General features: G+C 40.5%; 1 protein-coding gene across 9 annotated transcripts in view; it reads right to left on the reverse strand.

The window, feature by feature from the left end:
* The window catches only part of TBK1 (TANK binding kinase 1), a 57,357-nt gene that overhangs the window by 35,183 nt on the left and 8,456 nt on the right, over positions 1-13,718 (reverse strand). For all 9 annotated transcript variants that reach the window (XM_038387679.2, XM_038387641.2, XM_043493931.1 and 6 more), the window contains 5 exons: positions 6,499-6,618; positions 4,567-4,707; positions 3,379-3,508; positions 2,449-2,630; positions 1,291-1,451 (listed from right to left, as the gene is read on the reverse strand). In XM_038387679.2, coding sequence (XP_038243607.1) covers positions 1,291-1,451; positions 2,449-2,630; positions 3,379-3,508; positions 4,567-4,707; positions 6,499-6,585 — 701 coding nt within the window. In that variant the 5' untranslated portion in view covers positions 6,586-6,618. The remainder of the gene's footprint in view (positions 1-1,290; positions 1,452-2,448; positions 2,631-3,378; positions 3,509-4,566; positions 4,708-6,498; positions 6,619-13,718) is intronic.

Below are 13,718 nucleotides of genomic sequence, written 5' to 3' on the forward strand. Positions count from 1 at the left end.
GGGTGCTGAATTAATACACTTAATGTTTCATGAAAAGAAAAACACTTTATGCTGAACTGAAGAAGCCCCTCTGGTTGACTCGGGATTGAGAAAGATTAGGGAGGGGATCCAGGAACTCACTGGAAAAAATAAAAATGTCAAAGTCATTTTTATGTCCGTATAGTACAGGCATTTACTGAATTCAACTTGCAACGTTCCAGGGAATGTACAGCATAATATTACCAAAAATGTTCGTTTGGGAGAAAAGGAATACAGCTTGGGTTCAGCAGAGATTACATTAATATTAAAATAGCCACAGATTTTGTCACAAATTTGTACAGTCACAATTTTTTCCCAACTCTGAACAGAAAATTTAGGAATAAGTGTGAAAGGAGAGAACTCTGCATTAAATTTTATTTAGCTCTAGGAGAAACGTTACTTTATACACACATGGTGTAGAGACAAGGAAGATTCAAACAGAGAACTGACATCAGAGGCAACTGCTTTCATGCTTCATAGCCTGTCTGAAAAATTAAATGTACAATATATGATAGTAAGGCCCTGTACATTATTCAATTATGCAGTTGCATAAACGGTTGCAGAACAGCTGATTTTTGAGTTGCTGCATAATTACACTCTAGAATCTGAACTTTCATTTAAAAAATATTAAGCCTCTAACTCCAATTTATCCCAAATCCCTGTCTGCAAAGGGAGAGGGAAAGTCAAGATGCATTTCTTCCTCAGCAGCAGAAGACTTTACTGCCTCCTGGATACCAAAAACAGCTCCCATACTTTCCTCAATGCCAGAACTCTCAATTGTCCTCCACCAAATTGGCCAAATTTCTGGCCGTCATTTGACAAACACCTAAATGGCAGCTACTTGTTAAAATAGAAGTTTGAAATTCTGAAAATATAAGATCTTATGTTACATTCAATTAATTTTGTAGTGTCTAAGAAAATTACACAAGGTAGATTTCACAAACTGTACTGGACCACGAGTGCAGCAAAGGCGGCAAGAGGCTTCAAAAGGTTGTGTCACAATTTTCTGGAGGCTCTGCTGCATCATTAGGTCTAAGTGCCACACAAGGTACTAGTCTTGTAAAATATGAAATGTTCCCATGGCACTAGCCTTCCTAAAGATGAAATCTGCCTACCATTTGCATTATTTTTACACTGTTTGCTGTGTGTGTGTGTGTGTGTGTGTGTGTGTGTGTGTGTGTGTGTGTGTGTGCACAGAACTCTTTGTTATAGGTATTTTTATTGGTTGAATTCATTTATGAACAGACAGAACTCTCCCTCTAGATTACCCACATCACTTCCTTGTTCCTGCGAGGCCCTTCAAAAGGTCGGAATGGTAAACTCCCTGTTGCTGCATGGTAAAATGTCACCCCTATGCTCCACAGATCAACTGTTGCTCCATACTTCTTCTGATGCTCCTTCCTCAACACTGCTCGCTCATACATATCAGGATGCTTAAGGGGAAAAAAGGGGAAAACTTAGAACTACTTGCTTTGTAAATAATTATAAAGATCAAAACTCAAGCAAGCAACCACAGCAGGACACTCCACCTTTCTAAGAATTTCTTTCATCAAAAGGGAAGTTAGCATCTGCTGTGTAGAATTTGCATATGCTTTTCACACTACAGGCACTTCAACATCATACTGCAAAATTGTTCAGCCTGAGCCAGTAGCCATTTATAGTCACCCTTGTTACAATAAAGTTCAAAATCAAATAAAGGGAATTTAGTCAAGAAAATTCAGATGAAATTACAGATTAGAAGATAAAAGCCACACAAAAGGAGAAGAAGAGAAACACTACAAAAACTACTATTTCAGAAAATGCATTAAGAACAGAGAGAAAGAGCACTGAGAACATTTAGCACACTGGCATGTGAGGGACATGGAAACAGAAGCAGAGGGGACAACTGTTTTCTTTCTGTTTTTCCACAAAAATATACTTACTTTCAAATTCAATATAAGTATTCTAGATATACTGGCTCCCTTACCTGTCACTTTTTGGAATTAAAGTACTCTGACTTTAAAACACTACACTGGAAATTCCAAGTTACAGTGCTCTTGCACGCTTCTTGGTCAATACAAATATCAGGAAAGTGGATCTGAGCGATACACAGCATCATCCAAACAGTTCACAAGAACATTTAAAAATATCAGAGAGGGAGAGGCAAAGAAGCTCTAATAAATCTATGCTGCAATTCTTTATATCACCTAATGAAACATGGAGAATCTGGGTCAGGAAATGACCTCAGCATGCTTGTTCCCCAGATCAGCAGAGGCCTGGCATGACACAAGATGCAAAAGGTAGGATTGATGTTATAACAGTAACTACCAGACTAGATGTGTCATTGGTAAATGAGTTCCCAACTGGGGTTCTGTCTCTCAGCTATTCAGTTTTCACTAAGAAATATTCCATGCTTCAACAAGTCCATCAGTAAGAAATTAAATGGCTTACCAAATATTCTTCTGTACCATAGAGAGAAACAAACTGTTCGTCATCTTCCAACTCTCTAGCAGCTCCAAAATCTGTCAGTTTGTAAACAGACTGACCATCTTCACCTATAACACGCATTATATTGCCTGGTTTGATGTCACGGTGCACTATTCCATTTTCTCGGAGATGATTCATCCCAGCCACTTAAATACAGAGTTGTACAGCATTTAGTACATATGTATCAAAACAGGCCGGAAAAATGTTAAAATACCAAAAAAGCATATATACTTTCACAGACTTGTTTTTCAGTGTGTGCAAAGGAGAAGGGCAAAGACCACTGCTGCTACTAGGATTAGAATATCCTATTGTCTCTATTCTAATAATCTTTGCCTTTTCTTCTTCAAACAGCAAATAATGGTACATCTTGCTCTCAAAAATGCCTTTCTTGAAACTTATTTTCTTCCATTATTTTAGGTAAGAGTTTATAATCCTTAGTTATCTTATTCTCTTCCCAGAGGAATGTCTACAATGTAGGAAACAAGAGATGACAATGGGTTTTGCCATCATCCTTTGGAACACTGAGCAAATAAAGTGGATGTATTTTAATTGCCAGATTTCCTGCAGTGATAGGGGCAGACACTGGTGGACTTCATTACTCCCCATAATCTATTCTCTGATGATCTGTCAAAAAGGCAGCCCAGTGTGTGACCAAAAAAAAAAAAAACAACCACTTTGCATTTAAAAAAATCTAATTTTTAGGAAAAAAAATCATAAATAGTTTTATAATGCAACTACATTTGTTGATATAGATTAAAAGTAATACTATAATCCATACGATTTCATCTATATTGTCAAACTAGGAATTTTAATACTCCAATTCCAAACTAAACCAAACAACAGCTGAGCAACAGGGCAAATTAGACAATGTATAAAAAATGAAATCCCACATACCCACGTCTCTCAGCACAATTAAGAACTCAGACTCTGGCAACCCATAGGCATTAGATGGCTCTTCTAAAACAGTGTATAAGCTCCCACATGGACAAAATTCCATAACAAGTACTTTGTGTCTAGTAGTTGTCTGAAAAATAAAAAACAAAGATTTGGCAATGATATGAAGACTGTTAATAATTCCAGAGATTACATCAAGTCATAGTCTCCTATTTTCAAAGCTTTGTAACCGGATGCTATTTTATACACAAGTCTCACTCTGATGGCTTTTAAAAAATGAAAAGAAAGAAAAGAAAAACTGGTTCTATTTTAAAATTTATCTTGAGTGGGAAAGAAACTAGGGAGGCCACAAGATTATGGGTGCTAGCCCTTCTTCACCCTTAAATTGGCCTTCTCAGAGTAGCAGGTAGTGTAGGCAAATGAAAAATGAGGAACTATAGTGGGAGAAGAGCCTGGAGCAGCACTTTTACTTCTCTCCTTTGATTATTCCCGCTCCCCAAAGTCTTTACCGACCTCTGCATTTTACCCATTTTCCTGTGAACCCCTAGCCAGCCTCACTTTGAGAAGTACTACTTTAATTCATCCCTGGATGCAATTCTACATCTGCTCTATCATTATGTGAACTTTATACAGCAAGATGCCTATCTTCTGATGGTCTTGTGGAACACCTGAAATCTTATTTATATTTTTAAAAAGTGAGGGGTTTTGAATAAGCTGCAAAATTATCAAGCAAAAGCAAATCAAACAGTAGCATGCATTCCATATTAATATAAAAACATACAGTAGTGTAATTAAAATCTATTATTTTAAATAATTTCAATTTAAGATTTTATAAATTAGGACAGTATTTGCATAATATGCACATGTGAATGCAGTGGATCAGATTCAGTGCCTGTTGCACTGATCCTGATTGTATGCTAAAGACAGCAGGGCAAGTGTACTGATGTGCTAGGCTGTTAGGAGTCAGTTATGTATTTCAGTAACAGTATCACCACTCAGTCTCTGCTATCTTTCAATCTGTGGCTCCAGATCAGGTGAGATTCTCAGTAAAAGGAGAGGAGACAGTAGGAAAAGGCTCCTATATACTTCTTAATAAAAATACAACCTTATCCCATACAGCTGAGTTTACATGAAATACATATGCAGGGATCATGGATGGCATTACTACAAATCACATCAGCTAATTACCTCTTCTTCAATAGCAAACAATTTGACAATGTTCTTGTGATTCAGTTTCTTTAATACTTCAAATTCTCTCATCTGAACATCCACAGGACGAAGGAAGCTTATGTTGTTAAATACTTTGACGGCATATAAATCCCCTGTTTTCTATCAGAAAATATTCAGATTATTTTAAAAAAATCAAATACAAACAAGTCTTAATTAATTAACATTTATACAGTACCAGTCATCCTGAAAGATTCCAGAACACTTTTCACTTATATACAAGTATGATATAATTCCAGCTTCTCTGCAATAATTTATTATTATTGTGTTCATCTGGTTATTAGAATGTATATTATATGAATATATTGGTTTAATAGGGGGCTGTAAGGAAAAACAAGCGGGAAGGAAAAAAATGGCTCAAGATAAGCTATTTCTTTACAAACACTTGAAGGTTGTTAACAGACAATGCCAGGACACATGAAGAACTGCAAACTCGAGACAATTTGAGAGAGACACACAAAATATATAATCTGAGGACAAAGAACAGCCTCAACTCCCATCTAAATTCAGGTAATAAACACCGATTGGGGGTAATTTTTCACAAAGATGGAGAAATCTGAGGGGTAACTTTAGATTTTACTATCTGTACAAAAATGAATTGAAAATCTTCTTCTAGAAAATTTGTGTAAGGCCCCAAATCCGTTGCCAAGTATGTAGAGGTTTAAAAACTACAATTAATACAGTTTAGAACAACACACTTAAAAATTAGTTCATGCTTTATGCCCCAATCTTGGAAAAAGTTACTCACATGGATTCAATGGGGATAATAATGTAAAAGTGTTTGCAGGATTGGGGCTTTATTTATCTGCTGACCTGAATCCTGGGATTTAGCATTTTTCCTACACCACTGGATAGCCATTATATCTCAAACAGCAGTGCAGCTCCATATGCTTTTACAGTTTGTGAGATCCTGAGCTATTTCAGGGGAGAACAAAAGCCACCCAAAAAACACCTTGGCAGATAAAAATCCTTTCAGTTTTCCTTTAAAATTATAAAATAATTGTTAATAATTTATAGTCAGGAGAAGGTATTAGCAGTTGGGTTATTTTTCTCACTGTTTTTATATACGTTAGTAAGACAATTAAAGAAATTAAGACATAATTAAGCCCTCTGGATAATATTAAAACCAATCTACCCAGTACTTAGCACAATGGTTACCTGAATCTGACTTGGGGGCACTTGGGGCACTATCATAATATTAAATAATAATAAATTCAGATATTAGAAAATAAGTTTAGATAAAGAGAGCCCAAACAGAATATTTATCTGGAATGAAGATTACTACCCCACCCAAATGAGTTCAGAAATAACAGTTTCTTTAAAAAGACACAGATATATTTTTTTTTCCAATTTAAAAAGGACATATACGTTTAGTAATTTAGGCCCCAAAAGAGTCTTTTCTACTCGTTTATTTAAACATTTCCCTGCTTTGTTGGAAACTCAACAGCATTGTACTTGTGCATAAGAACCAGAAAATGACTGCTTAATTTCACTGTCCAAACTGAACAAAATGCAAAAGGCATGGAGCAAGCACAGTAAAAAGAATGGTACATTTTACAAATTATTTCAGTATTAATACCAATTGTGTTATTAATAACAATGACAAAGATGTTTAAAAACATGTATCTTACACATTTTTTCCTGATTACTAAGGACATTAAAATAAAATATTATAAAAAAATTCAAAAAACTTTTCCATAAAAGGCTGATGAACAGATTTCAAGGGCTTTCACATTACAGGTGCCAGATTTAATGATTGTTTTCTTACTGAATCTTACTGTGGATTTCCAAAACAACTTCCATGCATTAACAAAGGAAACAAGACAGGAAGACTATTTAAGAATTAAAAAAATATTTATTATATGGTAACGAGTTTGTTTACTCCACACAAACCTTATGTCGTCCACGAAAAACATTTGCAGTGGCTCCTTGTCCTAGAACGTCAGATAAAAGCCATAGATAATTGGAAGTGCTTTGCATGTTTTCTCTTGATTAGTCAATTCTCTTTTCAAGCTTAAAAATAAAAAAAATAAATGTTACTGAGTATATTGCACACACAAAAATTAAAGGAAAATCAATACATTCTTAATGAAACAGAGAAACACTACTCCAGAGATTTAAAAATTAACAGAGGAATTACAAATCCACCAATTAGAGAGATGGGAAGGCAGGAAGAAAGGAAACGAAGGCAAGCTAAATGCTACCATTTGAAAATTAACACTTCCGATATAAAATCTGTCACAGAGTTTGAGGTCTTCTTTTTCCCTTCCTCCATTTGAAAGAATCAACTAAAAATCAAATAAAAGTCTCAATAACAATTTTTTTGTCAGCTTCTAAATGTGGCACAAAGAGACCATAAAAGATAGAAGAAAATAATACAAAAGGTTTCAAATAATGTGGGAATTATGTCTTTCCTTTAAGAGAAGCAACATTTCTATAAGTTTCATGGTTCAGAATATCTGAGAGACTGCACAATGGAAGTGAGATAATGGCAGGTTTACGTGATATCAAATATCAGAGGGGTAGCTGTGTTAATCTGTATCCATAAAAACAACGAGGGGGCCGGTGGTACCTTAAAGACTAACAGATTTATTTGAGCATAAGCTTTCATGGGTAAAAAACCCACTTCTTCAGATGCATGGAGTACTGGAATCCTCGCTGTTTTTGTGATATCAAAGTAAGCCTGGCTCTGAAATAAGGAGTTTGTGACCCAGGGTCCTTTTGATGCCAACTGGGTTTAACAGGGATCCTTTCGTCAGGTACATGCATAATAATTAACAAAAGAGTGGCATGTAAAATCTTTACTGAGAGCCAGTAGCTTACATGGAAATGTATGGATGGATGGATAATATTTAAGACATTATGTATCTACACCAGTGTTCCCTCTAATTTTTCCCACACACGTGCAGAATGAATTTTATTATGTGCACCAATATGAAGGTGATGCGTCACCCATCACCTCCATATTGGTGCACATAACAAAATTCATGTGCTGTGGGTAGGGCCAAGGGGTTTGGAGTGTGGGAGGAGGCTCAGGGCTGAGGCAGAGGGTTGGGGTACAAGGGTGTGAAGGCTCCAGCTGGGGGTGCGGGCTCTGGAGTGGGGCCAGGGATGAGGGTGCTGCAGGGGGCTCCAGGCTGGGGGGTTCAGAGTGCTGGAGGGGGATCAGGGCTAGGACAGGGGGTTGGAGTGCAGGGGGGAGTGAGGGCTCCAGCTGGGGGTGCAGGCTCTGGGGTGGGGCCGGGGATGAGGGGCTCAGGCCTGGGGCAGAGGGTTGGGGTGTGGGCTCTGGGGATGAGGGGTTTGGAGTGCAGAAGGGTGCTCTGGGGCTACAGTGGGGAGAGAGGACTCCCCCTCAGCTTTCTCTCCCTGCAGCAGCACCTGGGCTGGGGGGAGAGGCTCCCCTCCCACAGCCGGTCCAGACCAGGGCTGGGTTCAGGCCGCCTCTCCCCAGGCTGTGGCAGGTCTGGGGCTGAGTTGGGGCTGGGAGAAGGGGCGCCCCTTCCTCCAGCCACAGCAGTGGGGCCAGGGGAGAGGCACCCATTCCCTGGCAGGTCCTGGTCAAGCAGGTTCCCTGAGCACCTGTGTGGCACTAAATCAGCTGCTGCATGGCTGCGCAGTTTACAGGAAACTTAGATCTACACTGGAAATTATGTTCTTAAAGTTAAAGGCGAGTGACCAGGATGTGACAGGCTGTGGACAGATTCTGTTCAGGCATGGGATTAGGAGTCCCTTAACTTTCTGTGTCTAGTCAGGTATATATTGTGCATTGTATGTCTCACAATGGAAATCTATTTGCATATGGAGCCACTAACTAATCAAAGTTGCGAAATCAGTAACAGATTGTGAAAGCTATAGAAAGGACCAGAGAGCAGGAGGTGATATATCTGGTATTGCAAGGAAAAAAATAGTATCCTTCCACTGAGGAGGCAAGAGGACAGCGTGACTTTTCTCATAACAGAAGATCACAGGCAAGCCTTGGTATATAATATGCTGTGACAGGGTGTCTACCCCACACAAGACTGGAAGGGGTTAATATGGCTAGGTGGGCCAATTAACTCCATAGGCTGCACCTGGAGGAGCAGCTAGGGAGCAGAGGATTGATTGGGGACAGGCTCAGCTGGGCAGAAACAGGCAAGACTTCCATAAAGCCAGGGCACAGACAACAGAAGGGAGCTGTATGGAAGTAGACAGTAATCACTCCCTGGGAGGTGGAGGTGTGTTAGGGGCTAAAGGTTAGTCTACAGTTACTCCTGGAAATGAGGGAGGCTGGTGAACCCAGAGAACAGGGGAAGCCAGGAGAGGGTTTAGGGGAAAGCAGCACGGTAGGACAGTGCAGGCCTTGGCTACTGACTGGAGGGCTCCTGAGCTGGAATCCAAAGTAGAGGACAGGCCTGGCCGCAGAGGTGACTTGTTGGAGGGGCATGAAGGGTTAAGTGTGCCCCTCCTCCCCAGCAGCCAGTCCTGGAGGGAGAGAAGGAGTGGGACGGGGCCAGAAGAGAAGAGACGGGACCAGAGCTTCTTCCAGCCAAATTACCTGGGACACTGCCTGCCCAGTGCAACATAGCAGCTGACTGGGACAGAGTGTGGCTACGGCAGCAGCAGGCTGCCCCCCACCCAGGCTCAGCTTCTGGGGGCAGCAGCCGAGTGAGCTGGAGTCCTGCTCTGCCCCTCTGGCATGCTCAGAGTTGGCACAGTGGGAGGACAGAGCCCCGTTCTACCCCCCCACACTCCTCCAGGTAATGTGGGGAGGGGATGGGGAGAGCCCTGGGCTGGACGGAGTCATGTGGGGGTGTCACATGGGGAGGTCACGTGTCCTTCCCTTTAGCTGTTGCACCAAGCAGACTCCCTGGGATGGATTGTCCAGGAAAGACTTTGTTGTTACATCAGCCTCTGTCAGGAAATATGTATGGTGACCCAGGCGGAGGCCAAGTCCCAAAGAGGAGGCTAAGATTCCTGGAGCAAGAGGGGCCGCAGGGCAAGACGGGATAGGTGAAGACACTGCCAGAGAAGGGTGCAATGTCTTGCAGAGCCAATCCCCAGGATGGCCAGGAGGAGGACTACTAGCGGTGAGCAGACCCTGTCACAAATGCTGGAAGGATTAAGTAAGTCTAGATTCTAGATCATGTGTTATGGTGGTTTTTTTTTTTTATATTTATCCATTTGTTTCCAATACATTTATCGGCTCTCCTCAAATCTCTACATTTTATAAAATACATTTTTACTTGTTTTTCTTATAAACATAAGAGTTGTGTATCAAGCAGAGCTCTGAGGTGTAACTGGTGAGCTGGAGGCACTGTTCTTTTGGGAGCAGTGGATTTGTGAATTCCGTGAGCATCCAGTGGACCAGGGGCTGGACACTTCAGGGGGACCTTAGAAGGGCTTGAGGGCTAATCTGCAGATGAAGAGCAGAGCCTGAGTAGGCTGAGGGAGGAGTGCTTGTGTTGCCTGTGGCCAGTAGAGTGGGGGTTCTGACCCGTCAGGCTCAGACAAGGCTTCCTCCTGGTAAGGGCATAGGCAGGTAGTAGCAAAGTGCCTCCCAACTCTGGGTAACCCCAGGAAGTATGACAGGAGACTGAAAGATATGGCCCTACCTCAATGTAAGTATGGATGCTCCAGATTGGTAGCTTCCAAGATGCTAGTTTCACATGAGTCAGATAATTAAAGAACCAATGTAAACTCTAATATTTTAACTACTTGTTAGAAGTAGTAACTATTGCAACTGAAAGCAACTAGAGATTTTTCTCCAATTTTCAAGGGTGTTTTTTTTTGTTTTTGCTTTCTTAATTGTAGATCATTTGGGGTAGAGTCAATTTAACTATTTCCCAGTTATAGTCTTGGAATTTTCCTTGTTTGTGTGGGTCTTTTCCACTTTGGTGTGTGGGTTTTTGTTTTTGTTTTTTTTTTTTGCCCTCTCCCCGCTTTCAGGAAGTGCGATTGTGAGCTCACAAAAAGCAGCAATGGGGTGCAGGAGCAGGTGAAATACCTGAAGCTACTTTTAAATACATTTGTTTTAATTAAAACTTCAAGCTGAAAGATTCCTTTTAAATCTAATAAAAATAACGATTTGCAAAACTGGTCAACTCAATCCGTAGTATAGTAGTACTCTTGGATTCCTCACTGAGCTCTCACATAGCAACCGCCACAATCTCCAGCAGGCTGAGACTCCATCCTATCCTGACAGGTTTCAGAGTGGTAGTCGTGTTAGCCTGGTGGTAGCCTCTGTATCAGCAAAAACAACTAGGAGTCTTTGTGGCGTTTTAGAGACTAACAAATGTATTTGGGCATACGCTTTTGTGGGCTACAACCCACTTCATCAGATGCATGGAGTAGAAAATACAGGAGCAAGTATAAATACACGAAAAGATGTGATTTGCCTTACCAAGTGTGAGGTCAGTCTAATGAGAGAGTTCAACTAACAGCAGGATACCGAGGGAGGAAAAATAACTTTTGAAGTGGTAATGAGTGGCCCACTTCAGACAGTTGATAAGGTGTGAGTAACAGTAGGGGGAAATTAGGTTTAGGTTTTGTAATGACCCAACCACGCTCCCAGTCGGATGAAGACCTGGCCTCAGTTGTTCATGCCTTCACCACCACTTGGCTGGACTACAGCAATGCAGTATAGGTGGGCATGGACCCTTCAGCACTCTGGAAACTCCAATTAGTAGAAGTTTTTTTCATTAGTTTTTCCATTAGTTTTTTCCACCAAATGCATCCGATGAAGTGAGCTGTAGCTCACGAAAGCTTATGCTCTAATAAATGTGTTAGTCTCTAAGGTGCCACAAGTACTCCTTTTCTTTTTGCGAATACAGACTAACACGGCTGCTACTCTGAAACCTCCAATTAGTAGAAAATGCTGCAGTCTCTTTTCTCAGTAACACAGGCTACTGGGAGCACAGTAGATCTGTCCTCTGCTCTCTACACTGGCTTCCCATAGAACTTTAAATGAAGTACAAGGTCTCAGTTTTTTCTCCCAAGTGGTCCATGACCTGGGCCCAGCATGCCCAAAAAACCATCTAAAGCTCTGGAACAAAGACTGGGTTAACAACTTCACTCTTCTGGCACAACGGAATTCTACAACCACAGTAAAGCTCACTTGTGTGGGAGACAGAACATTCTTGGGGACAGGCTGAGACTGGAATGACCTCCCCCACCCCCCAAGAACTGAGGGCTACCCCAAACCCTGCCACTTTCCACTTCAACTGCAAAGCACACTACTTTCACCTCACCTTCTCTAATAAAAACACATAGCAACAGATATATGTATAAAAAACAAACCAACCCATAATCTCTACCAAAACAAGATACTTCACTGCACAGGCTCCTCCACCTGAGGCGAGGATGAGAGAACAGACAACATGCGCTACTGGAAGGCGCTCAGATACTACAATGAGGAGCCAGACAGTATAAAGACCGATATAGAACAGAATGCCCATGTTTTGCACAGACAGACCCTGGCACCTGAATAAAGTAGCCTACCGAATCAGGGCCTAAGTAACATAAATAAAAGCCACCCTATATGCTGTCCTTGGAAAGGTACAGATGATAACAGGCTCAACTCCCTTATACTAGCATGGTATATAGGAAAATTGTCAGCAACCAGAGTCCCATTCCTAGCCCTCACATGGGTTATAAACTGCTTCTGACAACAGGTGTGCCAGACAAGCAGCCTTTTCCTGGATAGTTTCCCACAATGATTAATAATGGAACTCAATCGTGTTGAGTTAATTTTTGATTTTTAATACGAAATTCTAAGTTGTCCAAATTTAAAAAAGGCCCACAACATATCTATTTTAATTAAAGCAAAGCTCTAATTTTTCATACACAACCAATACTATAAATCTTATTGTTTCAGCAGAAGTCCAATACAACCAGCTATTAGTGTCTCCAAACAGTGTAATATCTCTCAATGCCTAAAGACAACAGGAAATTACCATAAATTATGGAACAGCAAAACTACGAACACTTCAGAATTAAGGATAATCTGAATTAGTTCAGTTTTGTCATTGTTTGTATCAGGATTTTTTTCCCCTTCCCTGACAGCCCCGCAAGAAAAGCCTCCTTACTCTTCTTATGAAAAGCACTATCAAGCCCCCTAAGCCCTGTGATAACAGGAAGATGAGATAAAAACTTCCTGTTTTTAGAGAGATCTAAGGGAAACATATTTATCACCTAAGTTGTTCAGCACTGTTTGAAGAAATCATTGGTTTATACAACAGCAAAGAAAGTCTGTAACAACACAGAAGGGGGTTTACCACAGGAAAATCAATAGAATGGAGGAAGTTGTGCTGCAATATCAAATACAGTTAATCAGTCACATTACAGTGCTTAGCACAAGATAGGGGCCTGCGTTTCTAATAGTACTCAGGGCAACACAGCATTAAAACAGGAATTTTCAAATTATTTTGGCTGAACAAGTTTCTACTTGTAATAATTTCTAATGTTAGATTTTCATTAAGGTACATTACTATGTGTAAAGTGTTTCTTATAAGCCAGTCCCAAGGCATTTAGACAAGTCCAATCTCTTGTAATGTGTGAAAGGCGGAGATACCAGGTAAAAACTTGGAATTCTTGTAAAACAGATCCAATGTTATGAAGCAGCTCCAATCTACTGTTTTATCTATTTCCATCATTACTCATTCTTAACACATGAGCTAGGGAAGAAGGGCTCCATATAGCACAAAAGACAGCAGTACACAAATTGGGTGGCAAGCTGGCTGGTTGCATGGTGCTGGTGGATCCTCCTCCTTTTCTCAAGCTGCTAAAAGGCATTAAAGAAAACTCGGAACAACAGCTGGTCAAAAAACAGTGGAAATCTTCTCTGACATCTTTTCACCAAAACTTCAAAAATTCTCAACCAGCTCTATTAAAAGTACCTAAAATACTAGTCAAACATAATTTTCCCATATTGGTAACTGCTGTAGATGCCAAAAGAGATGTTATGCAGACCTGAATGTCAGGAGACAGGTCCCTGAGGCAATCTGTGGCAGTTTCTATATTAAAACAAGGTCCATACTGTGAAAAAGCTTGAAAAAACACTGAACTAAAAATGTCTTCCAGATAATGAGACCCACTACCTGTGATGTGCCAGATGGCATGGATATAGTGAAGAT

Source organism: Dermochelys coriacea, chromosome 1 (assembly GCF_009764565.3).
Source record: "Dermochelys coriacea isolate rDerCor1 chromosome 1, rDerCor1.pri.v4, whole genome shotgun sequence".
NCBI classification, from domain to species: Eukaryota; Metazoa; Chordata; order Testudines; family Dermochelyidae; genus Dermochelys; species Dermochelys coriacea.